Genomic DNA, 23,129 nt, shown 5'->3' on the forward strand with positions numbered 1-23,129 from the left:
AGCCAGGTTTTTACTTTTTTTCAGAAAGTCAGGAGGGAGGGGGCTGATCTAATATCCCTAGGGAGGGAGTTCCACAGCTGAGGGGCCACCACAGAGAAGGCTCTGTCTCTCGTCCCCACCAGACGTGCCTGTGAAGCAGGTGGGATTGAGAGCAGGACCTCCCCAGACAATCTTAGGTTCCTGGGGGGTTTGTAGGAAGAGATGCATTCAGATATATAGACTGGGCCGGAACCGTTTATACATATATATATATACGCAAACACACATATACACAAATATATACACACAAAAACCACATATACACAGACTGATCCACAGCAACGCATGGCAGGGGACGGCTAGTATTATCATAGATTTGAAAGGGACCCCTAAAGAAGGACAATTATATGTTGAACTTAGTCGCCCAGAGGAGGGCGACTAAAATGATCAAGGGTCTGGAGAACAAGTCCTATGAGGAGCGGCTTAAGGAACTGGGCATGTTTAGCCTGAAGAAGAGAAGGCTGAGAGGAGATATGATAGCCATGTATAAATATGTGAGAGGAAGCCACAGGGAGGAGGGAGCAAGCTTGTTTTCTGCTTCCTTGGAGACTAGGATGCGGAACAATGGCTTCAAACTACAAGAGAGGAGATTCCACCTGAACAAGAGGAAGAACTTTCTGACTGTGAGAGCCGTTCAGCAGTGGAACTCTCTGCCCTGGAGTGTGGTGGAGGCTCCTTCTTTGGAAGCTTTTAAACAGAGGCTGGATGGCCATCTGTCAGGGGTGATTTGAATACAATATTCCTGCTTCTTGGCAGAATGGGGTTGGACTGGATGGCCCATGAGGTCTCTTCCAACTCTTTGATTCTATGATTCTATGAATGTTCCAGAATAAGCAAACCAGACAATCTCCACATCAACACTGACAAAGAAACAGCAAGAAATACTGCTTACCCACAACTATAAAGAAATGACATATATTAGAAACCAACACTTTCTCATTACTTTATTTTCCAGATCACCAGATTGGGCCTGATAAAGATAGAAGAGCAACATCATAAGCGGTGCTGCGCATGCGCGACTGAGCTGTCTAAGGGTGCCTTCCCTCCTTGGCCACTAGGGGCTCTGAGTTGCCTCCTGAGGCGGAAGTGGCCCCTTCCTATTTCTTCCTCCCTCTCGCTCTCCCTCTCGCTTTGTTCCGCCAGCCTGAATGAGCGACGGCTTCCGGTCTCAGCAGCTGCTCGGCCACCATATTGGGGTTTGTTGCAGGAATCGCCTTGGCCGCCGACAGAAGCAGGAGCTCGGCTCTCTTATGACCTTCCTTACCATCAAGAGAGGGAGCCTTTGGGAGGAAAAGACTGTCATTCCTCGAACCACTGTAGGCCCTGGGCCTGGGCCAGGCCAAGAAGAGTTAGGAGGGCAAGTTGTTGTGTGTTGACAGTGAAATAACGGGGCAGAGAGAGGGAAGGGGTGGGTGGGGCTGGCAGGGAAAGGAGTGGGAGTCCCACAAGGTCTGCCAAAGAGGGTTGGGGCCTCAGCAAACTACAAATCCCATGCCCCATAGCATGGAGCCATACCAGTTCAAGTGGGGTCAAACTGAATTGAGTTGAAGTAAGAAAAAAGGGTGCAGAAGAGAGAGTCCTTTGCTGTGGGTTCGACCTTTATGTCTCTTCTCATCCTTTTAGGAGGAATTCAGAATAAAAAGGGAGAGGCTATGGGTTGGATAGAAGAGAAGGAAAATATATTTGAATGTATATATGTACAGTAGACTCTCGGCTAACTGGCACTCCTGGGAATTCATAGATGCTGGATCAAGCATGGGTAAACTTGGGCCCACTGGATGTTTTATACTTCAACTCTTAGGAATTGTGAGAGTTGAAGTCCAAAACACCCAGAGGGCCCAAGTTTATCCACGCCTCGGATAAATGTAGCTTCTGGTTGCTTGAGACCTGCTATTAAAAAAATAGCCGAACTTAGAGCTTTCCAAACCATGTGTGTGGCTGCAGTGTGTAGGTGTGTCACGCAAACATAGAATCATAGAATCAAAGATTTGGAAGAGACCTCATGGGCCATCCAGTCCAACCCCCTGCCAAGAAGCAGGAATATTGCATTCAAATCACCCCTGACAGATGGCCATCCTGCCTCTGTTTAAAAGCTTCCAAAGAAGGAGCCTCCACCACACTCCGGGGCAGAGAGTTCCACTGCTGAACAGCTCTCACAGTCAGGAAGTTCTTCCTCATGTTCAGATGGAATCTCCTCTCTTGTAGTTTGAAGCCATTGTTCCGCGTCCTAGTCTCCAGGGAAGCAGAAAACAAGCTTGCTCCCTCCTCCCTGTGGCTTCCTCTCACATATTTATACATGGCTATCATAATGAGAAACTTTGAAGTCTGTATGAAATAAGCAACAAATCATTCATTTATTTATATCCTGCTTTATCTCTCCATACAGAGACTCAAAGCGGCTCACAATCAAAAACAGTACAACTTAAAATATGCAATAATAAAACAGTATATCATTGTATATTATATATTCTCAGTAGTAATTACTGCAATGCAACCTGAGCCCTGCCACATGCACAATGGAGGACCTTCTTATGGCAACACCAGATGCACTCCAAGTGGCCAGCTACTGGTCAAAGGGCATTTAATAGAATACCAAGTCTGCAAACTTTGTGTCTTGTTTGTTTGTTTTGTTTGTTTTTAATGCAGTACAACTGTTTTGGTTCGCTCCTGACACGATAAATAATTAAGTAGTAATTATATTTAATATATTAGTAATAATAATAATAATATTAATAATAACTTAATTTTGGTATCCCACCACCATCTCCCCGAAGGGACTCGGGGTGGTTTACATGAGGACAAGCCATGAATTGAATGTGATTTACCTGCTTCTGGCGGGAGGTGGGACTAGATGGTCCATGAGGTCTCTTCCAACTCAAGGATTCTATGATTATATAAGCCCAGTCAAACACAGATTAAAATATAACGCAGCAAAATTTACAAATTAGTATTACTATATTACAATATTATTATATATTATATTGTATTATTATTACTATTATTATATTGCATTATATTATAATAATATATGCATATACAATATATTATCAGCATAGCCCAATATTTGTATCCTTTATTACTATATTGTACTATACCACTATACTGCAATATTATTAGTAATATTACATGTAATATATAATATACAATTATGTTATATCAATGAAAGGTTTTCTTGAATTATGTTGCGTCCTCATACATTTTGTTAGGACACTGTATATTTATTTATTTATTTATTAATGCACTTGTATACCGCTAATATCTCAGCCTAAATCGGCGACTCATTGCGGTTTACAACATTTAAAAAACAATATTCAGTTAAAAGCATAAAACACATATACAGTACAAATTATTGGGCCACCAATAACAATCCTATGCATCTCATAACTGGAATCGTAATCCAAAATTCATCGTCCGTGTATAACCAATCCTTAGTCATCACAATTCGTTACAACGGATTAACCGAATGCTGTATATTTTTGTATCTCATATAAGAATTTGATTAGATCTCCAGTTTGCTAGTCAATGACGCCTGTTAAAAAGTCTGTCACTGACATGAAATGTTTTAAAAGCTCTGTCCTAAATAATACTATACCATAAACTTTATATTAATATTGAAATGGTTTAATTTTAACTTCTGGGCATATAATGTTTAGTGTCGTAATTTAATTTTGCTTTTTCTGTTTAATTTGTTTATAGTTATTGTCTTTGATACTGGCAATGAATATTTGAACTGCTTTCCCTGGTTGCTTGAGTGCTGATTTGAGAGTCTGCTGTATATATGTATACAGCAAGCATCCACTTATCTGATGGGCTTGGGACCAGAGTCCTATTAGAAAGTGGAGTAGTCAAAACTCCACTTTCTGTGGCTCGCAAATGCTCTTTGGCTGCTTAAAACTATAAATAATATGCTTTTGAATGCATGATAAAGCGAAAATAACTTTTGCATGCTTTCAAAAGTGCTTAACTGTCTACTCTTTCCGTAGACAAGCCTTGAAATGGCATATATGCTCACAATGGAGCTTCATAGGCAGAACTGACTAAAGAGTGCATCCCTTGTCAGATTAATTGAACTTGTCTTTAATTTGCTGAAATAATGAATAATGCTGAAATAATGAAGTGTCAGAAAGCAAGATGGGGGAAGTCCATGCATATATTCATTTGCACCTTGACAACTGGTTCTAGCTTTTAGAGGCACATCTTCTCTTCCTTCCTTTGCCCAAGGAAGGGGGAGGATGAGTCATAACAGCCTTCACAGCAGTCGTATAGCCTGACATCATCTTTTCCTCTGGTTGTAGCTTAGACAATCCATTGAACAGACCAAAGAGTGAAGAAGGGGAAGAATTATAGAATAATGAAGTTGGAAGAGATCACAAGGACCATCCAGTCCATCCCCCTGCCATGCAGGAAAAGCACAATCAAAACACTATAGAAGGAAGGAAGTCAGGAAAGAAGGAGGATTACTAAGGTAGTAAAACGTGCTTCCAGAATCTGAATCCAGGGCTCAGCCTGTTAGAGGCAGACTTGCCTTACAAACCACACCACTCACTTGTGAAATAAGGAGTCCTGTCAATCTCTGAAGGACTATGCACATTCATTGCTTTCGTCATTGGAAGCTTGAAGTGTTTTGCTAAATTATTCTGTGGGTGTGACAAATTGAGAGACAGATATCTGGTTTGAGCAGGGATTGTGGCAGTCCAAGAAGGAAATGGATGGGAAGAAAGTGCAGATCGAGACAGCTCTTGTATTAGCAAAGCTCATTCACAAAATATTTGCCTTGGTGCGCAGGTGAACTAGTTGAAAGTAGGTCAGTCTTGTTTTTTTTCCCCTTGTGAAATTATAGATTGGCTGGGTCACTGCATATCCTGAAGGCATCAGATCCTGTCTGATCTCAGAAGCTAAACAGGGACAGATCACATTAGTAACTGAATGGGAGACAGCCATGGAAACCAGGTACTATAAGCCATTTTTTTAGGATGACTGGCAATTATATTTTTTACAGTGTGTTAGGGACCAGCACCATATTTGTGCCCATGGGCTGCAGTGGTTTCTTTCTATTCTGGAAGCAAATGTCAGTGATGCAAGGTAGGTACTGGTCCAGGGGCCATCACTTTGAGTAGGAAGGCAATGGCAAACCACCTCTGTGTATTCCTTCCTTGAGAAAGCCCTGCAGGTCACTCTAGGTCAGCTTGCTATTCAAAGGGATACAGAAACATTCATTGGGAGGCTGAAGTGACTAACAGTTGACTGGTTTAAGTTTGTCTCTTGAGAGTTCAAGGCAGGGTGAAAAGTAGCAACTCTGGCATTACAGCAAGAATGAGACTCATTGTGGGATGATGGTGAAGGAATATGTCTTGCCAAGAAAACCAGGTGATAGGTTTGCCTTAGGGTTTCTATAAGCTGGACTTTACATCTTCCTGTTGAAAAAGTTGTTAATGTAACATAAGATTTAAATACTGGATTAACTGAGATCAAAACTTTACCTTTGTGCTTGAGTTTGAACTGTTCCAAAACTTTGTTGTACATAGAAAGTTAACAATAGAAATTGGCTGTAGCTGAAACTCAGAAAAAAGGTGAAATTTGGAATTGTTTCTTACTTGGAAAGAAAATCTTGTAAATGTGTATAATTTTGGTGCGGGTCAGACTGTATTTCTTTCAAGGGAATTCTGCAGAAGAGCAGTTAAAATGTTGTATTAAATTATTTCCACTTATTTCAAGTCAATTCCAGCTTATAGAAACCCTAAGGCAAACCTATCACCTGGTTTTCTTGGCAAGATTTGTTCAGAGGGGATTGCCTTTATCTTTCTCTGAAGCTGAGAGAGTGTGATTTACTCAAGATCACCCAGTGGTTTTCCATGGCCAAGTGAGGATTCAGACCCTGGTCTCCCGAATTTTAGTTCATTCTCTTTGAGTTAAATACAGACAGATAAATCAAGTAATTACAGGACTATGCCTGTTAACTTGTGGCTTATGACATCAATGTTATATGGAAAGAGAGAAATGTACTAATATTGTACAGAGTGATGAGAGAAGTCTTATTTCATGATTACTGACTTGTGACAAGTAATCATTAAGAGATCCTGAGATTGCTTTAAAAAATAGTTGGTAGCTCAAGTGGGAAGGATTATATTGTAATAAACAAATACGATGATATGAAAGTTTGCCATTTCAAAATGAGAAGACTACAAATGAGCTAAAGTAAGTTGGGAGTGTGATAGCAGGTTGCTGTTGTCTTACTGTTACATGAATTTTGTGTAATATGTGTATTATGAGGCATCTACAGTTTAGCGCCCCTAAGGAGTTCGTTCCAAGGTTTTGACATTGCTTCTATTGTGTTGCAAGCAGTAAAAACAATCTGTACTTGGACAAGTCCCAGTTAACAATCCCTGGAGACTGATTTGTTTGTGGTGAAAGCTTTCAGAGCCAACACCCAACTTGCAAATATGACACAGGAAAGCATTTTGCCTAATTTTCTGTTGTCAACCCTGTCTTTGATGGGGCTGTCACGTCTCCTTACAGATTTATGTGTTTTCAACTGATTTATGTGTTTTTAACTGATGGTATAGGTTGATTTATAATATATTGCTCCTTGTCTCAATCTGTAAGGACAGGTGGGGAATACATGTTATTGCTATAATAATTTTTCCCAAGTACTCTTCCTTTCCTTCCTGTGTTGGTATTTCATGCCACAGGGATTGAGATCCAAATCTCCACCTAAACTTAGTGAACTAAACTGTAAGCATGCATGGGAGAGCAGGGATAGGCAGAGTGCAACTTTTTAAAATATGCTGAATTATATATGAAGATTTGATTATGCCCGAGCCCAACAACATCTGTAAGTTGTTATGATCCTCTTCCTAGGATCTGCCATAGTACAAAGTGTGTGGCCTGGGACTGCTACATTCCTTGAAAATCTTATATATATCTTCTGCTCAATATGTATTACTATAACATGTGCCTACATATGGAATGTACTTCATATTGAGCTAGTTGATGGGAATTAGAGTAGTCAACTGAATGTTATAGTTAGTGGGAATATAAAGGAGGAGATAAAGGAAGATAAAGGAGGAGATCCTGGGAGGATGTGGAGCTGGGAACTAAGGCTGTGCCTTACGTGAACTGGTGTTCGGGCAAGTGGTGTTTAGATTTATTAGCCAATTACCAAAAGAACACAAAGGTGTGACAGCAGGGTATTGTGGACCAATGACACTGCAATACGTGAAATGTTGGAATGCTATACCTATATAGAGTGTGTACTTATAGCAAGCCTCAGTCCTGGCAAAAAATAGTGTATAGAACCTGTACAGTGTTTTCAATAAAGTTCTTCCATTTGTCAAAGTTGGACTTATTTTGTGCGACGGATTATTTCTGCAGCTGATGGAAAGCCATATTTTGTCCACCCCAAGGTTGACATGTTGGACTGAGACCTGGCAAACCCAGGCAGTAGTCCCCACTTGGTTGTGAAAGAGAGATATTGATTGAGTAGCCCTTGGGTTGGATCCCCATCCTCAACCTACCTTAAAGGGTCTTGTTGTGATGATTTTTTTAAAAAGGAAGTTACTATGAGATCATTAAGGAAGGACTGGGATGGAAGTGTAAATAACTCATCTTTTCTACTATATTGAGGTAGAGAGATTTAACAGGCTTTTTCTACTATCGCTTTCAGGGTCTGACATTTCTTGAGGGCTTTGCAACTAATTCAAAAGAGAATTGGGGGAAGCAAAGAGGATCCTCAAGTGACATCATGGAGGAGAATGGTGAAGATGTGGCCTCCTTGGGTAAGGATCTATTCACTGTTGTTGTGAAGTCTCAGAATGTTTATTTCTTAGAACTGGTAGAAAGTACTCTTCTGCTGGATGCAATGAGTCCTCCAGATCTGTGGGATCCAGATCTGCAATTCCCACCGAACATGTAGACATTGTACATAAAGTGAATGTAGACATTCTCTAGCTTCATGATATGGGGCATGATTGTCCATGTTTTTTTTCTTGTTATCACTATTGATTGCTAGCTGAAGTGTTGCTCCTGATTGCATTACTCTCAGATTTGTGGGTTTGATGGTTTGTGGATTTGATTAAAATGTTCTGTCTAGGAATATCTAGGCCCTTGTGTGAAATTCTGTGGTCAACTTCAAGCAGAGGTTAAACATAGAGCTATCCTGGAGAGGTGTTCTCTCAGGGAAAAAATAATTTCATTTTATTCATACCTTTTCTACTTTCATGGGGGTCCTCTGCCCCTAATCTCAGTGAGTAAGCGGAATGACTCTAGATTTTAAGTAGTTTAAGTAGTTCAGTGCCAAGGTTGTTTCTCCCCGTAAGCCAATTTTGAAACCTCAGTCTGTAAAACAATTCTTGAAAGAGTTCTGGTATTTCTTGTTTAGTTATATAGCATTTCATGATGCATTTGATGAGGGCCCCCTCATGGTGCAGCAGGCTAAACTGCTGAGCTGCTGGACTTGCTGACTGAAAGGTTGGCGGTTTAAATCTGGGGAGCGGGGTGAGCTCCCACTGTGAGGCCCAGCTTCTACCAACCTAGCAGTTCGAAGACATGCAAATGTGAGTAGATCACAGGAAGATCTGCAGGAAGGTAACGGCACTCCTAAGGTTCCCTTGCATCTACAGTATAGAATTAATGCAGTTCGATGCTACTTTATCATGGCTCAGTGCTATGCAGTTGTGGGATTTGTAGTTTGGTGAGGCACCAGCACTCTTTGGCAAAGAAGACCAAAAACCTTCATAAACTACAGCTTCCATGATTCCATTGCCTTGAGTGATGACAGTTAAAATAGTGTTCAACTGTATTATTTCTGCAGTATAGATGTACCCATAGAGTACACCTGAAGCATTGTGATTTTCAGAGGTTGGTTATGTGAAGCTCTGGAGATTTAACCTAAATTATTGGGAGTTTTAATATGAAGTTTTGCATGGCACTCTTCCATGTTTCAAAATATTCATAGACTTGCAATTGCTTTTGCAGGAGCCTAAATTCCCGGGCCTTTGGCAAACCTTCCAGGGTGCATCAAGTTCGCACATGTGTTAGCATTTGAATCCAGCTAATTGTTAGATAGCTGGAAATGCTGTAGGGTGCCAATATCATTGTTGACATCCTAACAAGAGCACAGCAGTTGCATCATAATAATTGTATGTTGGATGGCTTTGTGTGCTCCACCTTCAGTTAGGAAGTTGAAGCAGCGAGAAAGTCAGATATGACCCTGATCAAATAATATTACAGTACCTGGCTTAGTAATTTGTTCCCTGGGGTCCCATGTTCTGTCTGCTCACTAGCTGGACATAATCTGTCATCTTTATAAAAATAATCTGTTGGATTTCTGACCCCTTTCTGTCTTTCATTCCTTCACACAAACATGGACTTCGCCTCTGAGCTGAAAATCCCCTTTCTGAACCACTGTTTATCTTGGTTCTGCCATTGTGTAGCCCAAACAGAATAATAATAATAATAATAATAATAATAATAGTTATTATTATTGTTTGATATATAACAAGATTAGTATGCAGCAAACAAGATCACTATGCTGACTTTTATATTTGATCACATGTTGGACATTTCCCAAGTGTCTAGTAGTGTGTGATGTATCGGCAAATAATGCACAGATTTTTATAATAACAATAATAATAACAATAATAATAATAATAATAATTCTACATATCCAAGAATCAAGGCTAGTTTTCTGTAGATCTGGTTCCTTTGTGATGCTGAATGGTTGTCTGGTGGATCTAATACTGACTTAACTCTAGGCAGTTCTCAGTCAAAGACCAGGCTAAGCAAGCCAAAGCCCCTTTGCGTTCTAAATTATATAGGTAACATTATGAATCAGGTCATGGGATCCATCAGGAGAACTGCTTCTCTCCCCCCCCCCCCCCCTCTCAAGCTAGCTAAGAGGAAGAAGGGAACTGAGGAAGAGACTTTAAAAACACTTGTCTCCTGGCTGTTGTTTACTACATCTGCCTGCCACCTCAGGAGGAGAAGGAGGAAATCCTGCTGCTTCACCCCCTCAAGCCAGCTAAGAGGAGGAAGGGGACTGAGGAAGAGACTTAAAAAACACCTGTCTCCTCGCTTTTGCTTATTATTTCTTTTGTGGTTTTATTTTGTATTTAATATTTTTATGTGCATTTTGATATTATGTATATTACTTGTTGCCTGTAAACCGCCTTGAGTCGCCAAAAGGCTGAGAAAAGCGGTACACAAATACAGTAAATTAATAAATAATAAATCAACTGCGGGGAAATGGGTCTTCCTTATTTATTGCTTCCTGCAAACCAGAATGACCTTAACAGATTAGAGATCATGATTCAAACTAACAAAATGAATTTCAGGATAGGTGATATTTGGCATGAAAACAGTCCATGTGAAAGGAATCTAATAATCTTAGTAGACCATAAGCTAAACATGAGACAAAAGAGAGATGCAGCAGCTAAAAAGCCAATGTGTTCTAGGCTGCAGCAATAGGAATATAGCGTCAAGATCAAAGGAAGTCATAGTTGCACTCTCTTCTGTTTTGGTCAGATTTCACCTGAAATAACACTCTATCCAATTCTGAGCCCCACAATTCAGAAAGAGATATATAAGCTGGAAGGTGTCTGGAGAAGGACAACAAAAATGCTATGAAGAATGATTTAGGGAGCTAGGGATGTTTAGCTTGAAGAAGGGAAGTTCAGAGGGGACATGATAGCCATGTTTAAATATTTGAAATGATGTCATATTGAGGAAGGGGCAAGCTTGTTTTCTGCAGCTCTGGGGACTAGGACACAGAGGAATGGATTTGTGCAGGAAATGGAGGAAAAGATATTTCACTGAAACATTAGAAATATCTAATTGATGAAAGAACGGTGTGGTGGTGGAATATACTGCCTGTGAGTGTGGTAGTGTCCTTTCATCTGAAGGTTTTTAAGTAGAGGCTGGATGACCATCTCTCAGAAGTGTGTTGACTGTGTCTGTGCATATTGTGTTGGTGATTTATGGTATCTGGGTGACTTCCAGCAACGGGGGCAGGAAAATACACAATCTTAATGTATTCCATGCTGCTTAACTAGAGAAGGAGATCCTTCATCTTCATCACTGAAGAGCCATATCTGCTTGCTGGTGACACTACATCAGAGTCTCAGCTTCAATCTACTTCATTCGAAAAGGTGGTGTTTTAATAGGCTTACAGCTGGGCAGGTCCATGCTTGGTTATTGTTTGGACTGAGGGAAATTTCAATGTTTGCCTGCCCAAACAATCTAGACAGAAAGTCTCTTTTTTGGCACTGAATTTAAAATACCAATTATTCCGGGAACATGTTAGTAACAAAATTTAACTAAACCCCCTATTTCAATTGGTTTCTAAAAATATGTAGCCTGAATTACTTTATTAAGTGGATGTTTGACTAAAAACTTGGATTCCAAAGAGAATCTGTGCATTGTCTATACTGACTCATCATTCAATTACGTTTCCAGCCCTCATAGTTTCATAGGTACTCAGTAAACTGAGTCACTGGTCATCCTTTCTTAATGATGCTCAGCCATATTTTCCCACCAGTAACTTCGGAAATCTAAATTTTTTCACTTCTAATTTTGTTTGTTTTTCCTTTTCCCCCCCGAGCGGCCTATATTTCCACAGATGGCAGTTATACAGGTGAGTTGTTGTTCTTTTGCATGTTGGTCAGGCAAGGATAAAAACCCAAGTGTATGGAAATCTGCTCTTGAAACAATTTTGTGATTGGAATGTATTTTGGAAAGAGTGGTTGTCTTTTAAAATTACTACCATATTTCTTTGATTATAAGGCACCACCGATTATAAGACGCACATTAATTTCTGTACCACCAACAGGAAAAAAAACCTCCTAATATATATATGCACCCTTGATTTTAAGTCACATCTTATTTTAGGGATGTTTATATGGGAGGAATGTGCATCTTAGAATCAAAGAAATTCGGTATTACTGTTGTTTGCCCAAGGGATTAGAATCAGTGGAAGCTTAGGAGGGATATTTAATGTTTAGCCCACTTCACAGGTTACGCTGGACACGTGTATCACACTGTTGTCACCTATCTTTTTTTTCGCATGTCGGAATGCAGACTCCCGTGTCATTTTTTTGAGGTTACACGTGTTTTCTTTGCAGGCCAACTTGCGGGAGCAAAGATGTGAGATGCGTGTCTCTCGTAACGTTTGTGTGAGATGCACATGTTGCAGCAGGGGAATTGCCAGCGTGATCATAGAGTGCATTGTACAGAGCATCCCATCTTTCTCTATCTGCACTCTTATCATTAGGAGCTTCTTTGTTACACCCCTTCCCTTACTAGTGCTCCCTTTACTCCACCCAAACATTTCCTGCTGCCATTTTAAAAATATCCTGCTGCCAATCTCACCGTGTCATCCCTGGAGCACACCATGTTGTCTGATACCCTTCCAGAGACCGTACCGATGCCGAATCATGGCACAATGACGGCTTCTTCGCAGGGTTCTTCCTCTGCCACCAAATCCAGGCGTCAGCCTGTTTGGACCGATGAGGAAACCCGGGCCTTCATCCAGGTGTGGGGCGATGACGCTGTCCAGGGAGCCCTGGCATCAAACTACCGCACAGTGGCACAGTTCCAGTGGATAGCAGATGAAATGCGAGCCCGGGGTTACAACAGGGACTGGGAGCAGTGCCGGGAGCGTGCCAAGGTGCTGCGGCGTGGCTTCAAAGAGATAGTGGATGGGAACAGCAATGCCGGACATGGGCGCCGCGTCTGGCCCTATTTTGAAGAACTTAACCGCTTCCTTTGCATCAAGCAAAATCTAGTTGTTCCACGGCTTTCAGGGAGCAACCCCAGGCCGCCTGTTGACCGTCGGCGACGGGAGCACCGGGAAACGCTGGATGCAGCCTACGAGCCACCGCTGTCAGTCGGGAAAAATGACAAAGGAACTTTTGAAGAGCCCGACGGGGACTGTCTACTGTTGCCTGAATCTGCCGGATCACACCAGAGTGAAGCTAACATGGACAACCAAGTTGCTTCTCCAGCAGCAAACTCTGACCTATCCATGGATGGCAGTGTTGGCCCAGGCACTCCCATAGATCCCTTGCCACCCAATGACTCGGTTACTGGTGAGTTTTGTTTGGCTTTGGAAATTATTTAAGGGAAATTGTGAAATCTGTTTGTTATTAATGGACAACATCTAGTTACTTCTCTCTGTGGTGTAAGTGGAAAGCAAAGCAAGACAAATTGATGTGTTCTTGTAAATAGTAGGCAAGTAATCATTGTTAGGGTGAAGAAAATGAGAACCGCAGCTTGTAGTAGGAACAAAAGGGAGCTGTCAAGTCTGTAGCCTATTTGGATGGAAGGTGAAGGCGTGTATATATGCTTTCAAGTCACCGTTTATTTTTGGTGAGCCCATGAATGTCATAGGGTTTTCTCATGCTAGGAAGACTCAAAGTGGTTTTGCCAGTTCTTTTCTTTGAAACCTAGCCTATTAGCACCTGGTCTTAGTTGGTGGTCTCCCAAGATCTGATGAGATCTGATGCCTTTAGGGAATTTGGGCTCTTTAAAAGTTGTACAATGTCCAGTGAAATTTCAGTAGTTCTGACAGGACTTCCCTTGATATGGAATCAGACTGAATATCTGTTTCTTCATCTGCCTTTCACCTGTCTGGATTAAGTTTAAATTTGTTTGCCCTCATTAAGTCTATTACTGATGACAGATACTGTTTTAGGACCATGGTGACCTCTATGGGTTGGGGTGGAAAGAGTAGTAGAGTTGGGTGTCGTCTGCATATAGTTTATATCACACTCCAAAACTGCGGACGACATCTAGCAGTTTCATGTATATGTTAAATTACATTGGGGACAAAACAGAGCCCTGGGGAAATCCCTAAGCCAATAGCTAGGGTTTCGAACAGGAGTCCCCCAGCACCACCGTCAGGGTTGCCCCCCCCCCCGACCAGAAAGGAACAGAACTACTGTAAAACAGTGACTCCCAGTCCCATCGAGCATTGTCTAGTCCATGAATTAAAGATGATCCTAGCAAGACAGCTCAGAAGGATACCATGGTTGATGTTATTGAAAGCCACTGACTGACCCAGTAGGAACAACAGGAACACACTCCCCCGTCTAGTTCTTTTTGTAGGTTATTCACCAAGGCAACCAAATGTTGGGTGAGAGGTCTTATTTACAAAAGACCCTCCTTATAAACGTATAGCAGAGTAACTTATTAGCAGCACCAGTAGCCAAAAGTAATAAAAAGAACAAAAACACACAGACCAATGTTATCGCTTCCTTAGGAGGCTTTTCTTTGTAGCAAAATAATATGGTTGCACTATTTACAAGAGCAAGGTTTCCATAATACAAATAAAAGTTCTTTATATTTCCTTCTTTGCTTCCATGCTGGGCTTTTTTCTCATGCAGATAGACAGCTTCACTCTCACAGAGCTTCTTCTGACAACAAACTTACACAGGAGCTTTACAGAGTAGACTTTTACAGACAGCAGCCTTCACACCGGAGCTTTACACACGAGGCCTTCAACCTGGGACTTCTCTCATCGAAGCTTTCTCACATGAGGCCTCACACACTGAGGCCTACGAACTCTGAGGCCTACTAACAGTGAGGTTTACTTCACACTGAGGCCTCTCTCAGACTGAGGCCTCCCTCAAACTGAGACAAACTGATACTGAGGCCTTCTCACAGACTGAGGCCTCTTCATACTGAGGGCAACTAACATTGAAACATACTAAACTACAGGCACACCTGCTTATATTGAACTGCAGCTTTTGCTGAGTCATTGCATCAATTTAATCCTTTCAGTGCTTGACTCACATTTTTATAATGAAAAATACCTAGTTGTTTTTTAATATTTCTGAAACCAAAGCTGTTTCTGTCCTGTAGCCAGGCCCAAAACCAGATTGAAATGGATGCTAGATGTTGTTCTGTTCTCCAACAGCAACAGAATGGCTGTGGGAGGGTAGCTGTTGGAGCAACATAGTGAGTCTCTGGGGAAGCATAAGGTGGGATTCTTGCATATGCCACACATTGCTTCACTGAATCTATTGCAGTTGGGATTGACAGTAGGATTCAAGCCACCTTAGTCTGTCTTCTCTGTGTCATTATGCATTGCTAATTCGGCCTACTCTTGTGCTGTTTGTTTCTCCAGCGCCAAATCTACGTCCTCGACCGCTGACGGCTGCTGAGCGAATGCGGAATCTCCGTTGCCGGCAGAGAAAGAGGCGGGGTGACACTTTGAAAGAACTAATGGAGGTCACCTCCCAGGCCACTAGCGAACTTGTCCGGACACTTTCCGACCTCACACACAAAGAAGTAGCCTCCTTTGAGCGCGCTTACAAAGAGGACCTTGCAGCTCGCAAAGACGAGATGGAGCAGAGCGCCGAGGACATTGGGAGGCTGGTCAGTGCTCTGGAATCCAGCGATCAGACTCTGAAGGAGCAGCTGAGCAGCCAGACCAGCGTCTTGCAGGGCATATTGGAGGTCATGAAAGACATACGGGGCCGAACGTCCTACAGTCCCCCTTACCCGTCACAGTATTACGATTTCCCCGGCCCAAGCATGATGCACACGGGTGGGGGAGCGTCCTCAAACGGCCAAGAAATGCCCTGCCCCTCCCCTTCCAGCCTTGCGTTCGCTTCCCAGCAGCCGGCCACCAGCAACGGAGACGTCTCCCCCAGGAAACGGATGAAATAGATGAGAGAGGCACTGTTTCTCTGCCGTCATAGTGGAAACCATCCTCCCAGCTCTTCTCTGTTATTGTTATGACATATATATACATATTGCTTTTGTTGCTGCCTTTCTTAATTGCATAGGTAGAACATGTTCTCACCACATTATGTGCGTCGCCCCACAACTTTAAAGTTGTGAAAATGGCTGCCAGCAGTGTACATTTAGATTTTTTCCTTTTGGTTTTTTTTTTATAGCATACCTACATTAGTTCCCTTTTCCATCATTGTTTTCCAGAGGAATGCAGTGTTTGATGTAAAAGTGAAACTCTTTTTTTAAAAAAAATACACTTAATACATTACCAGGGACCTGTAAAAAGGTAATATTTTAAGAGTAATAAAGCTGCACTGTTGTTCCAAATTCTTCGACATGTGTTCTGCGATAGTGCTTTGGGTTCATAAGCACTACCACTGTACTGGGTCAAGTAAATATTCTGTTTGAGTCAGCCTTTCCCTCTTAACCAGATCCTACAGAAAGCCTTAAAGTGGGGGTATAATATGGGCAGTATTCACCCTTGCCATGAGCCCAAAGCATCTATTATTTATTTATTTACAGCTTTTATATTCCGCCCTTCTCACCCCACAGGGGACTCAGGGTGGATTACAGTGTACACATATATGGCATTCAATGCCAATTTTGACATACAAACATATACAGACATACACAGAGGCTATTTAACTTTTTCTGGCCGCCAGGGGAGCTGTCGCTTTCATCGTCCATCTGCGACGCTGATAAAGCACTTCCGCATTCCCCGCATGCTTCCCCGCTGGAATGCTTTTGCTGGAGTCTTCTTTATGCCCTCAGTTAATCAGTTAATTTAGCCTCCCCACACTTAAAGGTGGTACCACCTAATTTTTCTACTTGACAGATGCAACTGTCTTTCGGGTTGCAAAGGTCAACAACAGGCTACACAATTGGTTGTAAACCCACTCCAACCCGGGCTGGCTTCGAACTCATGACCTTTTGGTCAGAGTGATCTTAATGCAGCTGACACTCAGCCGGCTGTGCCACAATCTAGTCGTTTCTGAAAATGGAACTGGTGGCCACTAGCTGCCAGTGCTTCCATTCTAATGCATTGATTAAACCAGGGGTCCTCAAACTAGGGCCCGAGGGTCGGATACGGCCCTCCAAGGTCATTTACCTCCAAGGTCATTGCCCTCGCTCAGGGTCAACCTAAGTCTGAAACGACTTGTAAGCACACAACAACAACAACAATCCTATCTCATCAGCCAAAAGCAGGCCCACACTTCCCATTGAAATACTAATAAGCTTATATTTGTTAAAATTGTTCTTCATTTTAATTATTGTATTGTTTTAAGTGTTTTTTTTTTTTGCACTACAAATAAGATATGTGCAGTGTGCATAGGAATTCATTCATGTTTTCTTCCAATTATAATCCGGCCCTCCAACTGTTTGAGTGACTGTGACCTGGCCCTCTGTTTAAAAAGTCTGAGGACCCCTGGATTAAACCCTTCAAAAGGCTACTTGTGGTAGTGACAATCAGGGCTGGTACTTAGGAAATAAAATCTCCACCTCAGCTAGTACATTTCATATACAATCCCCTCACCCACAAAACAACCAAGAGAGCCCATGATGATTCCTCGAGGTACCATGTTGGCTACAAATCCCTAGTAGTGCTGTTCTCCCTCTATATTTAGTTATGACCAGCAGTCTGTTTGGAAAGCAGCACTTGGCTACATAAAATAAAACAATGGCCTCTACAGCTGTGTTTATTGTACCAGAAGTGATTTGAGAATACAGGTAAAATGTATAGAAAATCCACAGACACAGTTAAAAACCTGGCATTATACTAAGTTTCTTTTGACCAGAAGCTGGCCGCTTCAAGTACAATTCTCTTAAGGATTAACATTGTCCAAATGCCTTCTATATATTTAAGCTTTTAAACAGAGGCTGGATGGCCATCTGTCAGGGGTGATTTGAATGCAATATTTCTGCTTCTTGCCAGGGGATTGGACTGGATGGCCCATGAGGTCTCTTCCAACTCTTTGATTCTATGATTCAATAGCTCTAAACCAGTAGTTCCCAACCCTAAAATAAGGTTCGCGGCTCTAGATTATTAAGTATGGTTTTCTGTGGGCGAGTAGATGGTGACTACTGGATGACATATGTTCTGTATCAGAAACTAGAGCTGATGTGGTCTATCCAGTGCAACTTTCTGAATCAGCACCCCAAATAACCAAACTGAATCTAAAGCTGATGAAAAACTGATTCGTAACACTTTTGGAACTAATGTTTGAGGGTGGTCCCTGGTCAAAAAAAGGTTGGGAACCATTGCCCTAAACAGCAAACCTTGCTGAGTTAGCCCATGAGGTGAAGAAGTGGCTGTCTTTCATTTCAGACAGCAAGACACTTTGTATTGCCTAACAATGCTATACAATTGGAATAATAAGAGTTGAAAGAGGTCTGTATAGGAGGGATAATAATATCGAGGATAGCTTTGACGGTGTGGTGAGTGAATTAGAACCAGACATCCTGAGGAGTGAGGTTGAATGGGCCTTAAAAAGCATTGCTAATAACAAGGCATGGGCCATCCAGTCCAACCCCATTCTGCCATGCAGGAAAAGTACAATCAAAACATCCCAACAGATGGCCATCTAGCCTCTGCTTAAAAGCCTCCAAAGAAGTAGACTCCATCACAATCTGTGGCAGAGAGTTCCACTGTTAATCAGCTCTCATGGCCAGGAAGTAATGTTTAGGTGGAATCTTCTTTCCTGTAATTTGAACCCATAGCTCTGAGTCCTAGTCTCCAGGACAGCAAAAATCAGGCCTTCTCACTATTCCTTATTACATCCTTTCCAATATTCAAGCATGGCTATCGTGTCTCATCTCAGCTTTCTTTTCTCCCAGCTAAACATACCCAGCTCTTTAAGTCATTCCTCTTAGGGCATGGTTTTCAAACCTTTGATCATTTTAGTCACCTTCCATATTTGCAGGTTTGACTCTGCAGACTCGATTATTTGTGGATTTGATGAAAATGTTCTTTCTTAGAATGTCTAGGTCCTCCGGTGCAAGCCTGGGGTCAACTTCTGCTATAAGTTGGCCTTAGAGTCATGCTAGAGGACATAAAGATTTCTGGAGAGAATGCTTCACTACAAATCTATCTCCTCCGATGCAATTCTGTGGTCAACATCCAGCAGAAGCTGAGCATAGAATCTTGTAGGAAGACCTAGAGATCCCTTGAGAGATTGTCTATCAGGTAAAAAAATTAGCAGTGTTTTTATTTGTGAATTTTTCACTTTTGCAGGGGTTCTTTGTCTCTGTCCCCAGAAAATGTAAAGGGTTGACTGTACTGTTCACTAATACATTTCAGCAGTTAAAGATGCATTGTGTTTCCAAAGTTGTGCTTTTGTTTATATTTTGTTTGTTCTTACACTTTCCATTTGCCATCTCTTTCATCTTGTGTTTTTCTAAGGTGAAAAGCTTTGTTTGATGACCAAATGAATTATCATGGGGCCAGACTTTGAACCATCCTGTCCAACCCCATTCATCCAAGCTGGAATACACAATCAAATCACTCATCACAGATAGCCATCTAGTCTTTATTTAAAAACCACTAGAGAAAGAGACTCCACCACACTCCCAGGCAGCATATTCCACTGCTGAACAGCTCTTACTCTCAGGAAACTCTTCCTGGTGTTTGCTTATGCATGGGCCTGTCTCTATCACATGCAGGAACTGCTTTTCCTTTTCAGAAATGAATGCAGGTGTGAGGATCCACGCCTTCTCTTTATCTGTATTGTTGAAGGCTTTCATGGTCAGAATCACTGGGTTGTTGTCAGTGTTTCGGGCTGTATGGCCACATTCCAGAAGCATTCTCTGCTGACATTTTGCCTGCATCTATGGCAGGCATCCGCAGAGGCTGTGAGGTCTGTTGGAAACTAGAAAATTGGGTTTATATATCTATGAAATGTCCAGGGTGGAAGAAAGAACTCTTGTCTGTTGGACCTAGATGTGAATGTTTCAATTGGCCACCTTGATTAGAATTTAATGGCCTAGCAGTTTCAAGGGGTGGCTTCTTACTGCCTGGGGGAATCCTTTGTAGAGAGGTGATTAGCTGAAACAATCAGGAACAGCTAACCCTCTTCTAGTATTATGGTTCGGCTGAGAAGGAAAGCAACTGAGGTGAAAGGGGAGCTAAACAGCAGAAGGATTTAGTAGTCCTACTCGAGTCTGGGATTGTTTTGCTCTTATGTAACTTCAAGTCAAATCCAAGTTTATGGCAGATCTATCATTGTGCTTTCTTGAAGGTATTTGTTTAGAGGAGGGTTGTCACTGATTTCCTTTGAGGCTGAGAGTGTGTGGCTTGCCTAAGATCGCCCTGTGGTTTCCATGGCCAAGCAGAAATTCAAAACCTCATCTCCCAGAATCCCAATTCATTACTCAAAACATGCATTTTCTTAATTCTACTAGCTCTGTATTTAAACAAGTTTGCCATTGTTACTAGTTTGATTTTGACTTTTATTTATCATCAGTGGAGAACAGTCTGAATGAGGATTTGAGGAGAGAGGCTCTAACTGTGCAACATTCCCCTTATATCAATAAACATCACTGTTTCCAGTTACCTGCTTTGTGTACATCTCCTGAAATGTGGCCCCACCAAGTAGCAGGTTTTGGTTTAGTCCACAGATTGCCCTTCTGTGAGCATAAGGTTCGTTCTGTCCTCTGTACAATCTAAAACAGGGGCCCTCAAACTAAGGGCCGGGGGCCAGATACGGCCCTCCAAGGTCATTTACCCGGCCCTCACTCAGGGTCAACCTAAGTCTGAAATGACTTGAAAGCACACAACAACAACAACAATTCTATCTCATCAGCCAAACGCAGGCCCACACTTCCCACTGAAATATTAATAAGTTTGTATTTGTTAAAATTATTCTTCATTATTAATTATTGCATTGTTTTTAAGTGCTTTGCACTACAAATAAGATATGTTCAGTGTGCACAGGAATTCATTCATGTTTTTTTCAAATTATAATCCGGCCCTCCAACAGTTTCAGGGACTGTGACCTGGCCCTCTGTTTAAAAAGTTTGAGGATCCCGGATCTAAAACATTTCTGTATCTTCCTTACTTTGGGACTGGTATGAAGGCAGTCATAATTGCACTCAACGGAGCTGTGATATTCTGGGATGCTTCAAAATTGCAGGATGTTGTCACTCAACAAACTTTCTGAAAACTAAAAAGTCTTGAGATTTTGGTGATAGTTTTATTTGCAAAAACACATTGCTGCTGCTTCAGTGTGAGCATATTTTCCATTCCCATTTGATTTTTGTTACTCTAAGCCAGCATTTCTCAACCTGGGGGTCGGGACCCCTGGGAGGGTCAAGAGGGGGATGTCAGAGGGGTTGCCAAAGACCATCACAAAACACAGTATTTTCTGTTGGTCATGGGGGTTCTGTGTGGGAACTTTGGCCCAATTCTCTCGTTGGTGGGATTCAGAATGTGCTTTGATTGTAGATGAACTATAAATCCCAGGAACTACAACTCCCAAATGTCAGGGTCTATTTTCTCTAAACTTCACCAGTGTTCACATTTGGGCATATTGAGTTCTTGTGCCAAGTTTGGTCCAGATGGATCATTGTTTGAGTCCACAGTGCTATCTGGATGTAATGTAACCTTCCTAATGCCGTGGCCCCTTAATGCAGTTCTTCATGTTGTGGTGACCCCCAACCATAACATTTTTGTTGCAACTGCATAACTGGAATGTTGCTACTGTTCTGAATCATCATGTAAATATCTGATATGCAGGATGTATTTTTATTCACTGGACCAAATTTGGCATAAATATCCGATACGCCAAAATTTGAATACTGGTGGGGTTGGGGCATTCATTTCATCATTTGGGAGTTGTAGTTGCTGGGGTGTGTAGTTCACCTACAATTAAAGAGCATTCTGAACTCCACCAATGATGGAATTGAACCAAACTTGGCACACAGAACTCCCATGACTAACAGAAAATACTGGAAGGGTTTGGTGAGCAATGACCTTGAGTTCTGGAGTTGTGGTTTCTGATGGTCTCTGGCGATCCTTCCGACACCCCCTCACGATCCCCCCCCCCCCCCCGGGGTCTCAACTTCCAAGTTGAGAAACGCTGGTGTAGAGGATAGTTCAGGCTATGATCTGTAGTAACTTCAGCTGTTATATGTTCATTTATAACATTTTTATGACACAAGAGGCAAAACTTTTTGATCCACCTGTTTATGTTTGCTTGAGCTTGACTGCTCCTCTATTTAAAAAAACACACTAAGAATAATATTCTAATATTTTCTCCATAGCACACTAGTTCACTGAGTGCAAAGAGTGCTTTTTATATAGGGGAGATTTTTAAATGTGATTCTACCTCCCAGCACTTAATGAAGCGGTCAGTCTGTTTTGTCAGCTCAGAATTCTTCCATCTCATGATTTTGTTTAGAATGGAATGGACTCAGCCTGAGCGTATAGGCTTCAATCCAACATCCCGTCAGCATAGCATAAATACCCCCATGTGGAGATACATTACAGCAGCACTATGTCTCCCCCTTTCAGAATAGCAACATTGCACAAAGTAAATTGGGGCTGTGCATAAATCACGGTGTCAAAAGTGCAACTCTGTTTCCACTGCAATGTGCAATGCTGAGACTGTAATTCTCCATATGTCATGCTACTTTTGGTCACTCACCAGCTTCTAGGCAAAGCATGTTTAGATTTAGGCAGCTAACTTTAAGGAAAGAGTTGCTGTTGCTATTTTTCTTTTTACTTTCCCATTCCCTGCTTCTTCTCTTCCACAAAGTGTTAAGTTTAAAATAGGAGGGAGATCTTGGTCAAATCCTGTTGAGGTTTGTTTTCTGCTGGTCGCTGAGGCCATAGCCAACAAGTGATGGAACAAAGTAAGTCAAAGTCCGCTTGAAACAGGCCCATCGTTTCTATATCTGCAAATTTGCACCCTCATTCTGATATATAATTATCTACAGTTTCAATATCCAGTAGACTCTCAGTTAACCAGATCTCAAGCAACCCAAACTCTCAAGCAACTAGCAAAAATAAGAAATTATACTGCATCCACAAAGCTATTTTTAGAATACCAGTAAAACTATGTAATCTTAAATTTGCCTTTAATGCTTCTACAGCAGACATGGGCAAACTTTGGCCCTCCAGGTGTTTTGGACTCCAACTCTCACAATTCCTAATGGCCTACCTGCTGTTAGGAATTGTGGGAGTTGAAGTCCAAAACACCTGGAAGGCCCAAGTTTGCCCATGCCTTTCTGAGAATCCATGTGTGTATGTAATAGGAAGAATGTTCCGGGATTTCCTTTCAGGTAGTGATGTAATAAGAGGAGAGGGATTATAGTTCTTCATTGCTTGGTGGCCTACGGAAAAAGGACAGGAGCGAGCAGGT

General features: G+C 41.8%; 1 protein-coding gene across 5 annotated transcripts; it reads left to right on the forward strand.

Annotated features, from left to right (window-relative positions):
• The first annotated feature begins 1,171 nt into the window (after positions 1 to 1,171).
• Positions 1,172 to 16,098, forward strand: LOC132765106 (uncharacterized). Of its 5 annotated transcripts, XM_060759288.2 has the most exons (7): positions 1,172 to 1,396; positions 4,335 to 4,504; positions 4,880 to 4,989; positions 7,703 to 7,814; positions 11,636 to 11,668; positions 12,447 to 13,121; positions 15,161 to 16,098. In XM_060759288.2, exons 3-7 carry the CDS (start codon positions 4,966 to 4,968, stop codon positions 15,703 to 15,705), a joined length of 1,389 nt encoding a protein of 462 aa, XP_060615271.2. In that variant the 5' UTR covers positions 1,172 to 1,396; positions 4,335 to 4,504; positions 4,880 to 4,965; the 3' UTR covers positions 15,706 to 16,098. The 5 variants fall into 5 exon arrangements, with proteins under 5 accessions (XP_060615271.2, XP_067319498.1, XP_067319499.1 ...); XM_067463397.1 differs by lacking the exon at positions 4,335 to 4,504; XM_067463398.1 differs by lacking the exon at positions 4,335 to 4,504 and having other exon boundaries at positions 1,172 to 1,355.
• Positions 16,099 to 23,129: the final 7,031 nt, after the last annotated feature.

This window comes from Anolis sagrei, chromosome 2 (assembly GCF_037176765.1).
Source record: "Anolis sagrei isolate rAnoSag1 chromosome 2, rAnoSag1.mat, whole genome shotgun sequence".
NCBI lineage: Eukaryota > Metazoa > Chordata > Lepidosauria > Squamata > Dactyloidae > Anolis > Anolis sagrei.

What these genes read in the sequence shown, in the direction of transcription:
- LOC132765106 (XM_060759288.2), top strand. Translation starts at nt 4,966, where the DNA reads ATGGGAGACAGCCATGGAAACCAG. An exon ending in TGAAGATGTGGCCTCCTTGG is followed by an intron (nt 7,815 to 11,635) that starts GTAAGGATCTAT and finishes TTCCCCCCCGAG; the next exon opens with CGGCCTATATTTCCACAGAT. An exon ending in CACAGATGGCAGTTATACAG is followed by an intron (nt 11,669 to 12,446) that starts GTGAGTTGTTGT and finishes ATACCCTTCCAG; the next exon opens with AGACCGTACCGATGCCGAAT.